Genomic DNA, 19980 nt, shown 5'->3' with positions numbered 1-19980 from the left:
GAGCAGCCCTCATTTAACTGTGGCTTGTTCACCTAGAGGCTACAACTTGTACAGGACTATTTTTGCTATTATACAAATCATATCCTCACACATGTATGTGTGTGTGTATATATATATATCATATCATATAAGATATGATATATACAGGATATGAGTATCATATCCTCACACCCCCAACCATATATATATGGCCAGGGGTGTAAGAATATGATTTCTACAAAATGTGTGTGTATATATGTATATATATATACACACATTTATTTTTTGTCAGAACGTGCAAATAGCTCATTCCAATGCCCATTTCCTCTTAGTAGCTCTTTCACTTTATTTTCTTAGCCATTTTTCACAATTCCACCTAAGAATACATGGAAGTTTGCAATCTAAAATGTCTGCTTTACTTAAATTTTCTTTCAGACAAAATCCACGTAAGCACCAAAAGCATGCAATTAAAGAAAGAAGCATGGTAAATATACTCACATAAACTTCCTCAAGATTATTATTTTTCAGACAAAATTCCTGCAAGAGACAAAATACACAATTTGGACTATTCTTTGGATTACATCCGTGTGCCTTCCCTGTTACAAAACCAGCATGACAGAAAACATCTAAATGATTTCTTGTTCTCAAAATACTCAACAGATTGACTTCCAAATTAAATCCAGGAGGGAGGCAGGCTCTTTCTCAGCAGCCTGCCCAGGAAAACAGGAACTGGGCATGAGCCAAACAGCAGCTTCCAGCATCTTGGGGAGCGCTCCTGCATCAGCCCTGCTGCTCTGGCCCAGCAGCTGAGCACTGCTGCATGCAGGCCCTGCTTCTAGGAGAGAGGGAGTTGACTGAGATGGGTTGAGGTGCGAGCCCAGCTCAAACCTTTCCAACAGAGGAGGAGTCCAACCCCTGGCTAGCCACTGAAATACTGCCAAATCTGTCCCTTCTTCCCCATTGAGGTATGCATCTCTTGGCTTTTAGCCCTTTGGTGTGCAGCTCACATGACTAAGAAGAACAACAGTCCTCATTTAGGTGCCAGCAGAGAGGAAAACAATGGAGTCCATTGGAGTATGGTTCTGACGCTGGGAGAAGAGTGTGGAGTGCTTCCCATATGACAAAAGATTGTCTTTCACTAGTCAGGATCAGAAATAAAGGTAGCCAGCGACAGAACGAATGGAAAAAGCAATCAGTTACACAATTAAGTATGGAGCTGTAACAACCCAAAATCATGCTTACTCTCAGTCCCTAGCTATCTTGTTTCCCTCTGTCAATCCCCTTCTCCAATCTACTCTGTTTTCCTCTCACTGCTTCCTCACAGACTTCCGTACCTCACAGACCTGTGTGTCTTGCCCCAAGAACCAAGGGCTTCCTTTCTGAACATCCTCACAGGCCCACTGCTTGGCTAGTCACATCTACCTCCCATCAAAGGCTACTCCCTTAGAAGTGCTGTCAGGTCACTACAACAGTTATCACCTGTTGGCAGCTTGGATGTGGTCCAAAAGTTCTGGTGAATCACAGATAGCTAAAAAGACAGAAACTACCTATCACTTGTGCTGTGACCATAAAACATTTAAAGATGAGCAGAAAAAAATAAAGTCACAGAATCATAGAATGGCTTGGGTTGGAAAGGACCCCAAGGATCATCAAGTTCCAACCCTCCTGTCATGAGCACAGACGGCATGTTTTTCAAACCTGTCCAAATATTATACTCCAGAGGGCTTTCCCAACACAATCACGCCCCTAAATTTTATTTCCTGTGTCTGCATTAGGTCTTACTATTCAACATTTCATATGGTGCCAAGGAATCATGAGAAGTTCTTGCACTGCACACTAAAAATCACAAGACATATGGTGGGCACTATGGTCATAGAAAATAGACTGCTCCACAGCCTATCTCTTTTCAGGTTTGACAGCAATGTCATCCTGAGGTCTGGCTGCAATGGTCCAGCTTCTGAATAAGACAGACTCTAATCAGTGTAGTTGTAGCCCTGGTTTAGACCCAATTGGGCAGTTCTCTAAGAAACAAGATGTCTTTCTGCTGTTCTGGAGCCTTCCAGAAACAACTAACTCCCTGACAGCACCCTGGCTGTGAAAAGTCCAGGCTGACATGGAAAACAAAACAGGCTGCTGAATTGCACCAATTATGCACTGCCAACTACAGGCCAGCAGAACTGGGAAACCACTCACTACTGAAAACAATGCTGTCAATTTCACTAGAGCTACAGTATGGTTTTCCAACTAGCATCACTGAAAACTTCTTTTCACTAATTTCAAACTGTCACTTTTTTTTCTCCCAGAGGCTGTATTCATGATAAGGTACAGATGACATGAAGAAGCTGTACACAGCTCTGAGATAGTGACCCATCACTGATATTTAGCAAGAATGGCTCCACTTGGTATGGATGGACTACTGCCTGTAGGCTCTTTCCATGAGCCAAGGAGTTGTTCATGCCTTTGCACTGTGACTGATAGGAAAGCCTGAAATAGCATCAGTATATGCCACCTCATGCCTATTTAGAACTGATAAAGGAAAGTGCAATTAAAAGGCACAGAGGGATCCTCATGCCTGAGAACTCCTCCAACAACTAGCAAAGGCTATTCAAAGCACACACTTAAGTATACTTTGGTGCTGCATTACTGTTTCAAAATGGTTTCACAAGCCCAGTATATGAAAATGGAGATGAGAAGACAAATGTCTTGGTTAGACTGTTTTCAAGCAAGCAGATCACCTGCATTTTTTTTTTTTTTACAAACCAGGCTGTAATCTTGGCTTCTAGGAAAATGGCCTCAGAAATCATTTGAATTAAATATTTGCATATTTACATATTTATTTCAAAATGAATCTTAGAAAATTTCCCATTGCTATTTCTCACTTCCACATCAAGTATAAATTCAGACTGGCTTTCTTCTACCATTAACAATAGAAAGTTTAATTGAAAATAAACATAATTTAAAAAAAAAAGTTGAAAAATGACGGCTCTTTATCTGCCACATGTAACTATCTACCTAGAACAAAACTCTTTTATTCCTGTATTTCTGCCAGATAGATCATCTTGTCCTTCTTTGTTTTAGGGTTCTTTTGATCTAGTATTAAGTGTGGAGGTTGGTAGCCCTGCCTGCAGCAGGGGGGTTGGAGCTTAATGATCCTTGAGGTCTCTTCCAACCCAAGGCATTCTATAAGTTTATGACTTCCTGGTTTCCATCTTGAAAATGAAAAGAGAATCTAGATGCTAAGGTGGACTACACAGATGTGATACATTTTCACCAAGCCTTTTTTGTTCTGCCACAGAAATGTATCAATTGTGGATGTGAGGGAAAATGGCACATACCTCAGAGCCCATCCTCAAATCAAAATCAAATGCACATTTCTCCACCTCAGCCTTTACAAGTTTCAAATGTTTTAACAACTGTACTGATACTTACAGACAGAGAGGAATCAGTGACTTAGACAGGTTGCTCCCTGGCTCCCTTCATGTCAGGAAGGACAAAGGCTTTTCTTGGTCAGTTTAGAGTATTCTGCTGTCCTGCTCTGCATATGGTCTGAGATTTGCCAGATCGAGGACAGGTTCAGGTAACTGAGTATAATTAATAGTTGAGCTGGTATGAACTGCTGGTGCCTACATGGTTAATAGCTCATAAATGTAGCTTGTAGTTTGTAATTCTGATAGATTTTCTCTGGTGAGACAGAATGGTCCATCACAGGTACGTTCAGATGCGATGGTGTGAACCTGAAGTTTTCAGTCTGCAAAATAAAGAAAAACACAGACCACTATATTATGTTGAAGAATTTTTTGGAACCCCCATAGAGGCCAACAAAACAAAACAAAATAGGATCAGAAGAAATCTGGCAGACAACTTTAGTTTTGCAAAGGAGCTGTGACGGTATTTCTCTAAGCTCCACAGGCAAAGGGGCAGGGCATATACATTGGAGCCTGAGTTTGCGGGAAGACAAAGTCTGAACAAGACAGCCTTTTGAATCTCTTTTTCTTAATGAAATTGAAAACAAACATTGAAATGTCAGTATTTTCAGCAAAATAGGTCATAATGACCAATGTTAACTTCTCTGACAGAAAAAAAACAGGCAGGCCACAGGTGTTCCAATGTAGGCACTTAAACTTACTGGAAGTTTTGACTTTGATCTCAGCAGCTCCCACTCCCGTCAGTCAAATTGTGCAGGATACCATATAAGAGTATATCAGGAAATTAATCATTCTGACTTCAGAGAACCATTTGACTAGTTTACAACAAGCAAAGCACACAGCTATTAATTTCACTGTGAGCAGAAAACTAAACATGAAATAATTTTTCTTTCAGGGTGCATTAGGAGAGGCAGGAGCCCTGAGGAGAGAGTAGTGTGTTATAATGCTATCAAATACATATCAGGACACCCTACAATTGAAGAGGAAGTAAAACTTGTAGAGGCTAATTTAACTGCTGTTTCTTAGTCCCTGTGTATCTGAACTACAACTTAAAATATAAACATTTCATTGATGTTTGTGTTGCTAATAGGGCATAAGGAACTGCATCCTTTTCCCTCATTGTAAACACCTGTCTGTTTCCATCACATCTTTAATCACACAGGTTTCTGTCATCAAAGGCAAAATGTATTCTTAAGCAAAAGATTGGAGCTAAGATTACAGTGTGAAGCAGCACTGTGAACATAATAATGTTGAGGAGATCTAAAATTCAGTTTGAACGTTGGCATTGCAAGTGTAATTTATTGTATCCTCAAGCAGGAAATGCATTACTCCGTTCTCTATCTAGTGCTTAAGCAATTACTCAGATACTCTGAGTAATGAAGTTATGACCACCCAAATAATAGACACCCTTCCAGACACACTGCTCCTCATACCAGCCTCCCAGCATACATAGAGATATGTTGGATTTTTGTCAGAGCAGCCACATGTTGTGATGAAATGACATGTTTTGATGAAGAAAAAGACAAACACACACACAACAATAAAGAAAAGCCCCATACACACCACCACCCCAAAAATAGCATAAAAGCACAAAAACCAAAGCCCACATACCAGTCTGTACTGGTGAGTGATGTGCCTTCTTCCGTAGTTGGGAGGCTGGAAGAAGTATAGCAGGAAATCAAAATGGTTTCTTGGGACAAGGTACACAGCTGTTATATCCAAAGTTCTTCTCTAGCTGCCCTCAGCAGCTGAAGGACATTTTTTTTTTAATGCTCTCCCTGGTTAAGTTCATGCCTTTCGTGCTCTGCTCCTGAATGTGCTATTGTTTTATTTTCCCCTTTGCTGAAACATTTGGTTTCCCTGGGAGACGTGGTTGAATTGACTCAGTAAGGTGTACTTTTCTGAGGGGAAATAATGGGCCAAGAACTCACCTGAGCACATTTTCCTCTTTCTTTGCCTGCCCCAAAGGAGCTCTTCAGTGTGTAACAGTGACGTGTTTCTGTCAGAGTGCTATAAGCACTGGTCAGTGCCTCCACTACCAACAGGAGCTGCCCTTGTTTTCTTCTCCTGCCTTCCCTGCTCTTCCAGACTCCCCTCATACTCCCTCTTGCCAACCCCATCACTTCATCTGTTTAGACCTGATTCACTAATTACTTCCTATTAATCTTCCTAATATCTAATATCCTAATATTAGTCTTCCTAATATCTTACTAATATCTTCCTATTTGGTCCTTATCCAAGCAAAGTACACAATGCGTGCACTGTGAAATTTGGTTCAGCTTTAAGTAGCAAAATTTATTTAATATCATCTGTTTGCATTAACTTAACCAACATGCGCACTCCTGTTCGTGTGAACATTCACATAGCATTCAAATTCTAAGTTACATCCAAAGAACTACATCAGAATCTATCCAGACCGTTCATTTGGAGCATCTGAAAACAGTCCCTGTTCATGAGGCAGAACAAAAAAAAACACCTAACAACAACTGATTATTTCTCATTAAAACAGCCCTATGTCTTCATACGGCTCCTTGCCCTCTCCAGTCATACTGAATCAAGTTTCGTCTTTATCTTCACTCTCAGCATGCATCAAAAATGAATTTGGTCCTTTAACAACAACTCAAATCTGCTTTATGTCCACACAACAATGAAAAAGCACCAGGTGTGTCTTACCTATGACAGTCAGAGAAAAGAAAAAAAGAAAATTCCCCTCGCTGCTGGTAATTTCACAGGTGTCATTTCCCTCGTCATTCAGGTTCACAAAGTAAATACGAAGAGCTGGATCACAGTCAGGTGAGTATTTCCACATCATCCTCTCACTGCAGTTTAACATTCTTGTCTCATTGAGATCCCTTCTATAAGCCAAAAAGCAGGAAGTGCTGGATTTCATCTTCCATGTCACCATTAGCAAAGATAGCTTGGAAATAGATGGGCAATTCAACACAGCATCATGACCAGCCTCCACATTCACCCTTCCATAAGCTACATGGGAAAAAGAGAAAAAGAGAAAGAAAAAATTAAATATTAAATATGATGCTTCACCTTTCATCAAAGCATATGCAGCTCTTGGCTTCAGCATACGTAAAAATTTCTACTTTCTTACTGTACTGGCAGCCTTGGGGACACATTGCTTTTGCAGAAACCTATAAGTAGTATTCTATAAGTAGCATTCAGTTTCTAGGTCCTGCTTCCTTCTGTCACTGTCTTTGAGATCTGGAAATGCAGTGGAGATAGTGTCTTTCCACTGTATGTGATGCGTATTGGTGAGCTACAAGTCCTCTACTTTTTTTTTTTTGGGCAGTAGATTCCTACCACTTTAATATGGACTTTGAAAAACTGATAGGGAGGTCAAAATTCACCCTTAAGGGAAAGAAAACTACCTTTTCTAAGAAAAAAAAAAAGAATCATAGAATGGCTCGAGTTGGAAGGGACCCTAAGGATCATTAAGCTCCAACCCTTCTGCCGCATGCAGGGCCGTGTCGACCTCCACGTTTAATACTAAACCAGGCTGCCCAGAGGGTAGTTTTCTTCCCTCTCCTTTTCTTTTTTTTTTCCTGGGCTTTTTGCCCCTTGTCACGGACCCAGATAACTCCATGACACCAGGGCCCCATCCAACCTGTTCTTGAACACCTCCAGGGACAGGGCATCTACAACCTCTCTGGGCGGCCTGTTCCAGCACCTCACCACTCTCTTGGTAAAGAACTTCCCTCTGATATCCAACATAAATCTTCCCTCCTTCAACTTAAAACCATTTCCCCTTTTCCTGCCATTATCTACCCTTGTAAAGAGTTGACTCCACTCCTGTTTGGAGGCTCCTAAAGTACCTAAAGAGGTAAAGTACCTAAATAGGCTGCAATGAGGTAACCCTGCACACTCCAGGATGAATAAGCCCAGCTCCCTCAGCCTGTCTTCATAGGAGGGGTGGTCCAGTCCTCTGATCATCTTTGTGGCCCTCCTCTGGACCCTCTCCAACATCTCTCTGTCTTTCCTGTATTGGATGCCCCTGACCAGGACGCAGTACTCCAGATGAGGCCTTACAAGGGAAGAACAGAGAGGGACAATCACCTCCCTGTTCCTGCTGGCCACTCCTCTTCTGATGGAGCCCAGCATACCATTTGCTTTCCAAGCTGCAAGAGCACACTGTTGGCTTATTTTAAGTTTTTCATCCACTAGGACCCCCAAGTCCCTCTCAGTGATTAGCTGCACCGGTTACAGTGTAAGAAAAACCTGGGATAGCAGTGGAACAGGAAGTGGACTTGATAATCCTCATAGGTCCCTTCCAACTCAGGAAATTCTATGAATATATACCAATAAGAAGGGTAAGACCCGAGATCATCTGGCATAGTAGTTGAAAGAGCATATGTGATATCTGCCTTTATCTGCCAGAAACCATAGCTCTGCTGGTGCTTTCTCGTCTGAACAGGAGATGGATCTTCAGATGATTTGTGTTGGATCCCTATCAGAAATAATAGTCTATGCCACTCTGCAAAGCACAGGATTATTTTATCAGCTGATGTGACATCACTCGTCATACTGGTAAAGTGTGAAATTTCAGTGTACCCGTGAGTCAGCAATACAGAGTATCAAGCAGTGCTGAGTGCAGCTTGAATCTTCCTCACTTACCTGACCCTCCAGGCAGGTGGATCATCAAGAAAAGGACTGCAGCCAGAACTGTCCTTGTCTGAGTCATCTTCAGCAAAAGGAATCGGCACTGCAGTAAAAGAAGGCAAAGGAGGTGGTGGGTAGTTGCAAGCTGTGGTACAAGTCCCTTCAAAGAAAACAGGAAGAAAAGCCTTTTTTTTTTCTTTGAAAACAGAAGTTGTAAAAAGGACCCATGTCAAGTATCATTCTTACACTTGAAGGAAGAAAGGAAAAAATGCTCTGGAAACAAAAAGGATTTCTGTTTACAAACCAGTTTCAAATACCCAAGATCTCATTCTCCAGTCATCTCCAGTCACTTACTATTCATAACCAGCAAGCACACAGATAGCTACAGTCCTCTTAAATGCTGCTTCACAGACTTACCTGCAGAAGATGAAAAAAAGACTGCAAGAGGAAAGATACATGCATCAAACTCTTTTTGAAAAAATCAAGGTAACAGCATTTATGGGAAAATTCAGGATCTAGACTTGGCTATTTGAAGGAAATAAGCCAAAGAAATGATTTAGATTTTTGCCCTGCTTTTAATTTCTCAAAGGGTAACTCCACTTCTGCAGTAAAAGTGAAAGCTCAACTGTCTTCTTGTGAGAGATCACAAACATGAGCTTGTTTCCTGCTTTTAGAGACGCAGAGAACTGAGGAAGCATTTAGTAACTTAGTTGATTCCATAATTATGTATACTTTTTACCAAACTGTATCTTACAAATTGCTAGCTTCTTTTTGGCAAAAGGGCTGTTGCTTGAACACAGGTCTGGTAAGAAACATTGCTGGTACTTTCCTACAGTCAGTTCATCATACACAAATAAACCCAATTTTTTCTGGCATACTTGTACTATGCTCTACTGAAAAATATGGATATGTATTCCCACAGTCAAAATACCATCCTTTTCTACTCAGATCTCAAGGCCTACAGCACCCTATTCCAGCTCCCACTGGCTCAGTCACGGCAAAAGGTTCCCAGCCACCGCAGTGCTGTAACCCCATTGCTGAGTGACAAAGCAGAGGTCGCTATGTGTGCCTGTTTCCATGGCACCTCAGTAGCCATACCCTGGCTGGGGTTTTCTGATGTTACTGACAAAATCTGCAGCCACAGTTTTGTCTCAAGGCTCCTTCCGACCTTTCCCATGAAGTTACGTGATTTTCCAGCACTCACCTCTGCATTTCCTCAAGCTCTTCTTGGCCCTTTCATTGTTCTCTTCTTCGTACCACCATTTGCATCACTTTCATCTCCCACACACAGCTAGAGATGACTGGAAAATGGTGTTGCCATCCTATGGGAAATACTGATATGTTGTTCTCATTCATAAGTCAAATGCCAATACACACCAAGCTAGCAAGTGTCTTTGTGATACAGTTGATTTAGAAACGTCATATGTGTTGCAACAGGACCCTCCTTTTGGGTTATGTATGGTCATGCACTGCTCACACTCATATTACCCATATTTAAACACAAGGATGTTTTGTAGAAAGTACTGAGAGGAGGAAGGACATATATACATGTCCTCCTAAGTATATCAAGTAAAGAAAAAATAGAATACTGCCATACTTGTGGAACTGAAAAAGAGGCAATAATGCTACATTTGTGATCTGAGTACAAGAGGCAACGATACTCACACAATGCAAGATGTATGCACATTCTCACAACAGATTGATAGGTTTTCTGCACAATTCTAACAAAACACAAGCTTTTATTGCAACCTAAAAATGCTGATGCAATCACATTGATTGGTATTCTACGACTAACATGCAAGTATTGGGTAATGTAAGTCTTATACTCCCAAACTCTCAAATTTCATTTTGGTTCACTTTAAATCTTTGCCACAAATGACACAATTTTTTTGTTCTGTGTTATTCAGTATCATTCAGAAGGTTGCTTTTTTCTATAATTTAGATAAATTATGCATGCAAAAGTTGCTTTCAATTAGAAAGCTTAATTTTTTCTTAACAACAACAACAAAAGATTATTTTTGGCCAAAAACATGCCCTGAATTAGACCCAATTTGGAAATTGTTTTTCTGCCTCTTTAAAAAAGAAGTCCTCCACAGTGTTTATCAGCAAATTCAATATTCACTGATGTTGATGGATCCATAAATATTCATATACGGCATATTGTGACACTGGAACTTGTCCCAAAGAACTATCATTTTCTAAAATGCATACAAGTCATATATACACGGAGCTTCTTTGCTCAAAAGAACAGACATTAATGATTAAAAATGGGGCCTTATGGAAAGAATAGAGAATATCACTCTGCTTAAATATTCATGTATGAAACACTGAATTTAGATTGCGATTTTTAAGGTTCACAATCCTCGACTGCTTACGCCTCTGAGCAAGAAGTAAATCTCAAAGTGGAATCCAGAAGGAGAAACCCAGCACAGCTGAATCCAATTCATTTAAAAGCAGTAAATGGATGTTTGTAGATTGTCTTGTGTCATTTCCTTTGATGGAATTAAAATGCCCCAACAGTTGCATTAAAATAAATTAAAGTTTTTACTCAGCCTCGATGGCAGTGGCTGGCATGAGACCCCGCAATGCGTGAGTCACTCTCCTATTACCCTCCACGCTGCAGCTGGGAACGGCACTGCTCATGCTTGGTTGCCTTTCAGGAATGCTGAAGGGAAGGAAGTCGCTCAGTGTCAGCCCGGAGAAGGGACCTCCAGTTCCAGGAGCACAGGAGGTAAAAGGCAGCCGTGCCAGCACACTCAGGTCCTCGGATACTCTTAGTCCTGGGGAGGAGAAATGAGATGTTAGCACAGAGGTTTGGCCCAGTCAGGATGCTGGTCCCAGCTCCCACGCACCAGGGAATGGCACTGGAATACCTGCCCCCTCCTGGTTGTCCTCACGAGAACAGAGAATTTAGAAGCGGCCCAGCTCAGGACCATTTGTCCCAGATTTTTTCCTGTTTTCTTTGCGCTGCTCACAAATTTCTTTCTGTTGATGCTCCCGAGATTATAGCATGCAGCTGATTTGTCTCGCAGACAGACAGAGCTCCTTGCCCTCCTGTGACAGCTCAGTGAAAAGAAACCATCTGGTGGTACGTTCCCCCAGAGGAGGATTGATACAGTTAGAGCTAGGGAAATACGGCACTCAGACATGAGGAACAAAACACAGCCTCTAGTTGCATTATACTACGTATCAAACACAAGCTGCGAGCCCTGAGCTATGCAAAATGACAATTTAAAGTGGATTAATAAAAGCTAAGTCCAACATAGCGAAAATATATTTAACACAAAGCAAAGAAAGAAAAGGCGCAGCTCATAAAGAAATGATGTGAGCAACGTGTCAGTCATCGCCAGAAACCTTTGTAAACATCACATGCGATGATTAACAGGAAAATACGATTCTGCTTTGCAGTGGAATCACATTTCAAAGTGTAGCAAAGACCTTTCGAAGCCTGTTCCTTCCTCTAGGCAAAGGAGGGGAGGAAGGGATGGTACAAAGAGGAACCAGTTGCACGCAGCTACGAGCTGCACCACAATGAGTCAAAAGGCAGAAGCCAGACAACACTGTCTGATGTGAGAGGTGCAGAGACAGCCCCAGGTCAGCCTCCACCTTTAGCTGCCCTTTGGGGCCTCAGCAAGTCTATAAGATGGGATACCTCCTGATAACACACTGCGCTAAAAGAACATTGCAGTTCAAATGGCAGTCTCAGAGTCTCCCTTTTCTTCTGCAAGTTTTCACAGCAGCCGTCAGACGCTGGAGTCATAGCGGTTACCTGGGGAAAGGAAGCAGCAGTGGTGTCTGTGTGTCTGCATTTTCTGTGCATCTTAGCACAGAAGTTCTGCATAGGAAGTTCTGCAGGAGGTCTGAGAGCACTCTGCAGCCCCCACTCAGGGGGCAGACTCTGCTCAGCTGGTGTGTCCAGATGCTCCCAGGCTGCGATGCATCCTTCAAGTCCCTCAGGTGAAAATGAAGTTATAAAATACAGGAAACCTTTGAATGCTCTGGAAAGAAGACAAATCCCATAGAATTATAGAATCGTTTGAGTCGGATGGGACCTTTAAAAGTCATCTAGTCCAGTTCTCCTGCAATGAACACCTACAGCTATATCAAGTGCCCATCCAGCCTGACCTTGGGTATCTTCAGGGACGAGGCATCCACTACCTCTCTGGGCAGCCTGTTACAGTGCCTCACCATCCTTAATGTAAAAAACTTCTTACTTATATCCAGTCTAAATCTCCTCTTTTAGTTTGAAACCATTTTTTCTTGTTCTATCACCACAGACCCTGCTAAAGAGTCTGTCCCCTTCCTTCTTACAGACCCCCTTTAGATACTGAAAGGCCGCTCTTGGGTCTCCCCGGAACCTTTTCTTCTCCAAGCTGAACAGCCCCAGTTCTCTCAACCTGTCCTCGTAGGGGAGGTGTTCCAACCCTTGGATCATTTTTGTGGACGCACTCCAACAGGTCCATGTCTCTCCTGTACTGAGCACTCCACACCTGGATGCAGTACACTAGGTGAGGTCCCACCAGTGCAGAGTAGAGGGGCAGAATCACCTCTGTTGATCTGCTGGCTACACTTCTTTTGATGCAGTCCAGAATACAGTTGGCTTTCTGGGCTGCAAGGGTCCATTGCTGGCTCATGTCCGTCTTCCCATCCACCAGCATCTCCAGGTCCTTTTCAGCAGGGCTGTGCTCAATCCTTTCATGCCTCAGCTTCTGCTGATAGTGGGGGGGTATGTGAAAAGAAGTGAAAAGAGCTGTTCATTCTCAGAAGTTGAGATGCATTTGGGGGTAAGGGGAGGTTGCATGCTTGCTCTGTCCTTGGCTATCCTCCACAACTACCTGCTGCTGGCCACTGCAAGTGGCACTGGGTAGATGGACCTTTGGTTTGACTTCATAGCCTTCTGGTATTTTTATTCTCTGAAGGATTTCCTAACACTGGAAATGCATTCATGAAGCTCTGTCCTAGCACAGCAAAAGTTTGTTAGCACTGTCAGACAACGGAGGAACTTCAGCTTCTGCTCAAACTCCCTCTTTGTCTCATACTCATTGGCATCAGCGGAAGTCATAGATAGTTCACAGCTACAAAATTCAGTCCTTCCAGTTCATGATCCAGCCTCATTCAGTTCCAAATAAGCAAAAATGTATAATCTATCTCTATAAACAGGAAAATAGAGGGTAGATGGCTTCCTGAAAGGGAGAGAACTGCCTAATAGAAGGAGCTGTCAAAAGAGTTATGAAGTATTTGTACTGAAATATAAAATTACTGTTTTCTGGCAACTTATATCTGGAGGTAAATAGGCTTGAAAATTCCTCCTCAGCGGGGTAGATGTTTGCTGTGTCTGTGTTCAATTTGTCAAAATATTAATGATTAGAATAACACTAATACTAACATTACCACAAAGTGATTTTTCCCTAGCAGGGTGAAAAGCAAGCAAAACAGTAGATGAGTGTATTGCCTGTTTGTTTGCTTTCTTATTTGTCTTTAGTAGCTGTGATTCAACAAAACAAGTATGAATTGCCTCTCCTTTCAGAAATATTTACCTTCTTAATGCCCACCAATCCAGAAAATAGTGAAGTTGTCACCTGAGCTAAATTGTACACCTCACATCCACAGCTGCCTTGCAGCCAGCCTGTTCAGAAAGCATGGTAACCCCATGAGAGGAGTAGGACCAAAGGATGAATAACAGTAAGAATAGCCTCTGGTAAGCCTGTTCTCTTCCTTGCAGGAAAACAGATGTTTGCCTTGAAGAGGAAAACATAGAAACAGCCTGTGTATGTAACATCTTGATTTTCCTAGGTACAAACCACCTGTGGTTCCCACTGATGTCAGCAAACATACAATGGGACAAACGCTGCTGATAATAAAACCTTTAAAACCCAAAACTTCCAAGTTAAAATGTCCAGAGGCAATGACATTGCCATTTCCAGAGACTATGAAAAATTATTTATATTTTAATTACAGCTAATCTACACTCACTGGACCAACACAGTCGTGCCCAGCAATTTCTGTTCCTGGCCTACCAAATCCCCCTTACCAATTTTGTGTCATTAATCCATTGTTCAGAGGCTTCTCATTTGATCCTAATGCTCCAGCAGCAAAATTTATCTTCAAGAAAGGTGTCCATTACTTCAGCTACTTTAATTTCTGCCTCTTGTGGACTTACTGAACCACTTTGCTCATTTCCCATGAAGAACCAGGGAACCAACAACCCACAAGTACAGTTACCACCTTCAGAACTGTGGGATAATCCAAGAAGCAGACTCCTAAAAATTCAATAGCGAACAGAAAATAGGTGATTAATAGGCGAACACAGCTCCCAAAACCCTTCAAATAATAGTAGGCACATATCTTAGATTCCTTGGATGAAAGTTTCTCTCCCACCCCAGCCTCAGGGATTTGCCTTCCCCTCCACAGCCAAATGTGACCCAATGTACCGTGCATTTTTGGCTTCTTGTAAAGCTGCTGCAAATTTCAACTAATCCCTGCTTTAAAAAGAAATACAAATAGCAGCAGAAACTGACATATAGCAGAAACAAAATCCCAGGTGGACCTTTCTCACCTATTAATAGACCTCCGGTCTAGCTTCACTGATGATGGTTTAGGCAGTTCTGAACATGGGTAGAGCCACAGGATTACCGAGACTCTCTTCAGTTGTTCTCTCCTCCTTCACCTCAGCTTGGAGAGGATGATATCCTCCAAAGCTACAGCTTTGTTCTCCATGGAGAGCTGTGAACATCCTGCAAGAAGAACTGCCCCACACCTTAATTTACAGGAAGGGAAAACTTTGCTGCCTCTTCTGTGTTCGTAGAGCAGTTAGGCCAGCTCTGCCCAACATGAAATTTATGCTATTATCACATTGCAAAGGAGAAGGTTCAAAATATTTATTTCAATATATTCTTTTTTTTTTTTTCTTTCTGTGGTTTATTACTGGAGTGGAACAAATAAGTGGTAAAACAAAGCATACAAAAAGTCATCACACTAGTGTCACAGCGAAGTTTATCACTTCCTACAATCATAAGGCAAAGAGGATGCTTCTGCTTTTACTTGTTTCATTCTTCACTATATAGGCTTCTCTGCTGTCATAAACTCCCCCTCTCATGAACTAGCCTAGCGCTCATAGCTCTATGTCACATAGAACTTCAGAAGAATTCACTCTGGTGGCTTCCAGTCCAACTTCAGATCCCAATTCTTGTCCATGCCTTTAGCAGTACTTCTGGCATCATTATGTTCAGCATGCAGATGGGTGGTGCATCCTACAGCACATCCTCGTTCAGGTTTGTGTTGCTGGAACTTCCTGACCCTTCCACAACCTGGTGATTTGCAAGTGGGAAATGTGATTTGAAGTCAGGTCAGCCCCCACAAATGTTGATGCTATCAGTAACTGTGCTGTGGTTGTGCCTATGCATGTGCTGCCATGTATAGGGTCATAAATATTTATTTAATAAGATTTTTTAATAATCTTATTAAAAAAATCAATGTATAGAGAAATACAGACACACGAGTTACTAAAGCTCTTGTCTTCAAGTGGCAAAGTATTTAGAGATGCTCAGCATCACAGAGGTGCTGGGAGGCCAGGGCTTAGCACCAAAATGAAGGTAGGAATGCAAAATGGTGCTGGCAGTGCTTCCCCACCAGTTTACATCACCTCTTTTCCTCCTCACTCCCTGCTTGGAGAACTAATAGATGCATACCTCGCAGCCCCTCCTACTCAGCAGCAAAAGATCCTTGGGCTATTTGCTGAGTCTCCATCATCAGAAAACTGGGTTGCACATTGTTTGTGCATGGTTTACTGTCAGAGTGAGTTTATGACTCCAGTAATGATAAATAACCTCTAGCTAAAGGAATTTCAAAATTCATCCAAGGGGATTTACCGCATGTGCCTTTGAAGTGTACAGACTTCCAGCAATCTGCTGTCAGTGGATGATTTTTCTGAACATATCAAGTAAGAAGAAGGTAAGCTGTGGACAGGCAGAGCAGTTTGTATGGGAGTCCTTGCATCTGAACCAAGTAGGAAAGCAAATTCAAAAGTCCGGATTCAATACTTTGGAATTTAGCACTGCCGCTCAACAAGACCTACACGCTTGTGCTACAAGGCTGGTATGGCTGTGGCATGTGTGGACTTCCCCAGGCTAGCATTAATGCAGTTAGTGAGGGCACAAGCAACAGTGATCTCATGATGCCCATATGCGATCCTGGCTGCATGCACTCTTGGACTACTAGCTTGAAAATGGGTTTTTCACTGACAAAAAAAAAAAAAGACATTTTCAGCTGTGAGCTTTAGACAAGAAGCCTGTATTTGTTTACAGGTTCTGGAAACATGTTCTTCATTATCTACTCAAACTTGTCTCTTTCCTCTCACACAGGGCAGCTCTGAGAAAGGAAAAGGACACTATAGATTCCCAATCAACTCCTCAGATAAAACCCAGCTCCACATGACTACACTGTCATTGAGAAAAGGTCATTCTGCCCTGTAAAAAAAAATATCATTTTCTTATTACTGAAGTGCGCTTATCTCACAGAATTCCTGCGGTCTTTGCTGAGCATCCTCCACAACTGCTTTCTTAATAGGCAGAATGCATAGCTATTTCAGAGACTGAAAAGTCATACTAACTGAAGTGTACCAAGTGTGTTCCTGCCTCTTCTCAGATACCATGGAAATACATTCATTTTCCCTCCCTCAATACAAAATGTCTGTCTTCTGTCTCACTGCCTACAGTCCTGCTGCAAGCACCCTGTATTTATGACTCCTTTTGGATCAAGCACTCATTTTAGTTACAAGGAGAACTACTTGGAAACTGTTTCTATATGCTGTTTTTATATAGCATAGAAAACTGGACATAAAACTCTCTTTGAGCTCAAGAGAAGCACTTCTTTAAAATTCCTACTTCATCTTCTACTGCCTTACAAAAAAAAAAATCATTCATAGCTCTCATTAGTCTCTTTTCAGTTGTTCCTTATATTTGCCAGGAGGTGGAAACATAGCTACACCGACCCACAGGAGAAGCATCATGTTGGTTTGCAATTGTACAGCATGCTGCCTGCTGAATTATAGTGCTAAAAATATCTGCAGTCTGAATTGGCTCAGTGGAGCCCAAAACACAGGATCCTACAATGCTCTTCCTGGCACACCCTGCTTCTCCCTTTCCACCAGCTTGTGAGACATCCATATTGCTTATTACTGCCTCTCAACATCAAGGATGCCCTTTAAGCAGCTGGTTCTGTCAGATGTGACATACATTTATTTCAACAAGAATCTCAAATCAGGCTGCCTTTGATGGATAGGCTTACAAAGCAACAGCAACTGCAGCCCTTCACAGCTGATAAACAACCAGATAGCTGGCAAAGGGATAAGGAGATAAATGACCACTTGACTTATTTATTTAGAAGATACTTGTCTGCTTTTACTTTCAAACATATTAGGCACATGCTCAAATATGAAAAAGAGGTCAGAAGCACTTATCAGATAAGCTTTAGTAACAGAAATAATTCCCAAACATATTAACAGATACAGATATAACCTTATTCCCACTGATATCTGGAAGGAAGAAATGAAGATGAAACTGCTAACAGAATTACACAGTATCACAGAACCATAGAGGTTGGAAAGGACCTCTGAAGATCACCCAGTCCAACCTCCTGCTAAAGCAGTTCCCTACAGCAGGTCACACAGGAAAGCATCCACGTGGGCTGTGAATACTTGCAGAGGAGAAGACTCTATCACTTCCTGGGCATCCTGCACCAGGGCTCTGTCAGTCTCAGTAAGAGTCCTTCCTCATGTTTGTACAGACCTTCCTGTGTTCCAGTTTGAGCCCATTGTCCCTTGTCCTGTCATTGGGCACCAGTGAAAAGAGTCAGGCTCCATCCACTTGGCTGTCTACTTTAGATATTTATGAACGGTGATAACACCTCCCCTCAGCCTTTTCTTCTCCAAGCTGAACAGTACCAGGTGTCTCAGCCTTTCTTTGTACAGGAGGTGCTCCAGGCCCCTCGTCATCTTTGTGGCCCTCCACTGGACTGTCTCTAGCAGTTCCCCATCTTTCTTGATCTAGGAAGCCCACAGCTGGACATAATACTCCAGATGCGGCCTCCCCACGGCAGAGTATAAGGGGAAGATCACATCCCTTAACCTGCTGGCCATGCTCTTTTTAATGCACCCCAAAATACCATTGGCCTTCTTGGGCACAAAGGCACTCTGCTGGCTCATGACCAACCTGTCATCCACCAGGACACTCAGGTTCTTCTCTGCAGAGCTCCTCTCCAGCAGGTCAGCCCATAACCTGTACTGATGCATGCAGTTATTCCATCCTCGGTGTAGGACTCTGCACCTCACCCTGCTGAACCTCATCGATTTCCTCTCTGCCCGGCTCTCCAATCCATCTGCTGAATGGCAACACAGCCTTCTCATGTGACACAAAAGGCAAAAACAAAAAAGGATAATGGGGCACAACATTGTTAAAAGACTGTAGACAAAAGGAAAATGAGTCCTTAGGTGCAAAGAAAAAAACCACGCAAAACAAGCAAACAAAAAAATAAAATCTATTGGTGTTCAGGAGCAAAATATATCAACACAAATTAATAGAGTGCATGCCTATCCTAAGAAGTGACAGATGCAAGATCACATCTCAGAGGTGGTTTTGAAGGATCACCTGGCCAAGAGAGACAGTCACACATCTAAATCAATTGCCTGAGCTCAGGCTCAGTATTGAAGCTGCAAGGCACCTGATGTCACATTAGCACTCATCTATGCATTCCCAAAAGGCCATACCAGCTGCATATAAAGCCCATAACACAATGGTCCTGTGCTAACTCAGTGCACTCTGCCTTCACACAGCCAGGAATCAGATAATGAGACAGGTGGTTTCCTTTCATGTTGGCCTGAACCCAGCTCAACTGCATCTTCTGCAAAATCACTCAAATCAAAACTCAGGCAAGTTAGTTGGAATTGTTTCACTTTCCTGTCTGGCAAGCTTTAGCCTCCTAATTTCTAGGGAATTATTATAATGGGAAAAGGGGATCTTCAAATATAAGGACCATGCCAGAAGTCCACCTGGATGAGACCTGTGATTTTATAAAGCAATTCATAATCTTTTTCTTCAGAGAAGATCTGTGCATCTCTCTTACCTCTGACATACACAATCATCCAGGTTAGGATGACCACAACACAGATCTTCTCCAATTCAGAATCCACCTTCAGAGCTTCAGAGGACACCATACCAGGCAATCAGTTCACAGCTTTGCAAAAATGATTGCACAGGGACACTGGCACTGTATGTTTCATCCCTCCAGCTTTTCTGCACAATATTTTTTTTCCTCTTTTGTGCAATGAAGCAAGAGAAAAAAAATTGCCTAGATACGAAAAAGTAATCGACAGTGGTGACTGTTGTAACGTAAGCCTCGCTCCCCCTTAAGCACCAGTCACCCCCAGAGCCTACACATGCAGTAAGACAAAAATGTTTGCATACACAGACATCTCCATTTAAGAAAACACACAGATCTGTTTTGAATAAAATAACTTTACCACCCGTGAATTTTGCTATGGCTATAAGCCTGCAACAGATGCCTGGTGAATTGAGACAGACTTGTATCTTCCCCAAGACTAATGCACATTTTCCCACACTGCTTTTTCTACCCAATTCCCTTTAGCTCCAGCAAGGGCGCTAGGAGCAGAAATCATGTGGGAAACTATTCACATTAGTTCAGAGAAATCCGCAGCCAATCGGAAACAACCCCAAACATATTTCACATCAGTCTCACATACAGCATACATAGACCAAGAGACAGTGGAGCATGAAACTTATTCCACATGTCACGAGTGTGACAGCAATCAATTTTAGTCTTGCACCCTTGGAGAAGAGGAAGACAAAACCTCAGCAACACAGTTTTTATCAAGGAAGATTTCACGTAAGAGGCAGCCACGTGACTTCTCAACTGCCTCTGCAAGAAAGCCCATAGATACTCAAAACTTATCAGT

General features: G+C 42.2%; 1 protein-coding gene across 13 annotated transcripts in view; it reads right to left on the bottom strand.

The window, feature by feature from the left end:
* The window catches only part of LOC101752250 (cell surface glycoprotein CD200 receptor 1-A-like), a 146768-nt gene extending 138133 nt beyond the window's left edge, over positions 1–8635 (bottom strand). For 10 of the 13 annotated variants that reach the window (XR_005846978.1, XR_006933903.1, XR_005846971.1 and 7 more), the window contains exons 1-2: positions 3409–3610; positions 478–516 (exon numbers count right to left, since the gene is read on the bottom strand). Coding sequence is in view for 3 of the 13 variants with exons in the window: in XM_040664698.2 (XP_040520632.1) it covers positions 3611–3729; positions 5016–5060; positions 6078–6386; positions 8028–8115; positions 8430–8474 (606 nt within the window). In the remaining 10 variants the exon portion in view is untranslated. Of the gene's footprint in view, positions 1–477; positions 517–546; positions 1508–3408; positions 3730–5015; positions 5061–6077; positions 6387–8027; positions 8116–8429 lie in introns of those variants that run through there. The other 3 variants (XM_040664698.2, XM_046913036.1, XM_040664703.2) reach the window with 3 other exon arrangements.
* Between the last annotated feature and the right edge of the window lie 11345 nt (positions 8636–19980).

The sequence above is a fragment of the Gallus gallus genome, chromosome 1 (genome assembly GCF_016699485.2).
Source record: "Gallus gallus isolate bGalGal1 chromosome 1, bGalGal1.mat.broiler.GRCg7b, whole genome shotgun sequence".
Taxonomy (NCBI): domain Eukaryota; kingdom Metazoa; phylum Chordata; class Aves; order Galliformes; family Phasianidae; genus Gallus; species Gallus gallus.
The sequence above is the reverse complement of the archived record's forward strand: the minus strand, read 5'-3'. Positions and strand labels throughout refer to the sequence as shown.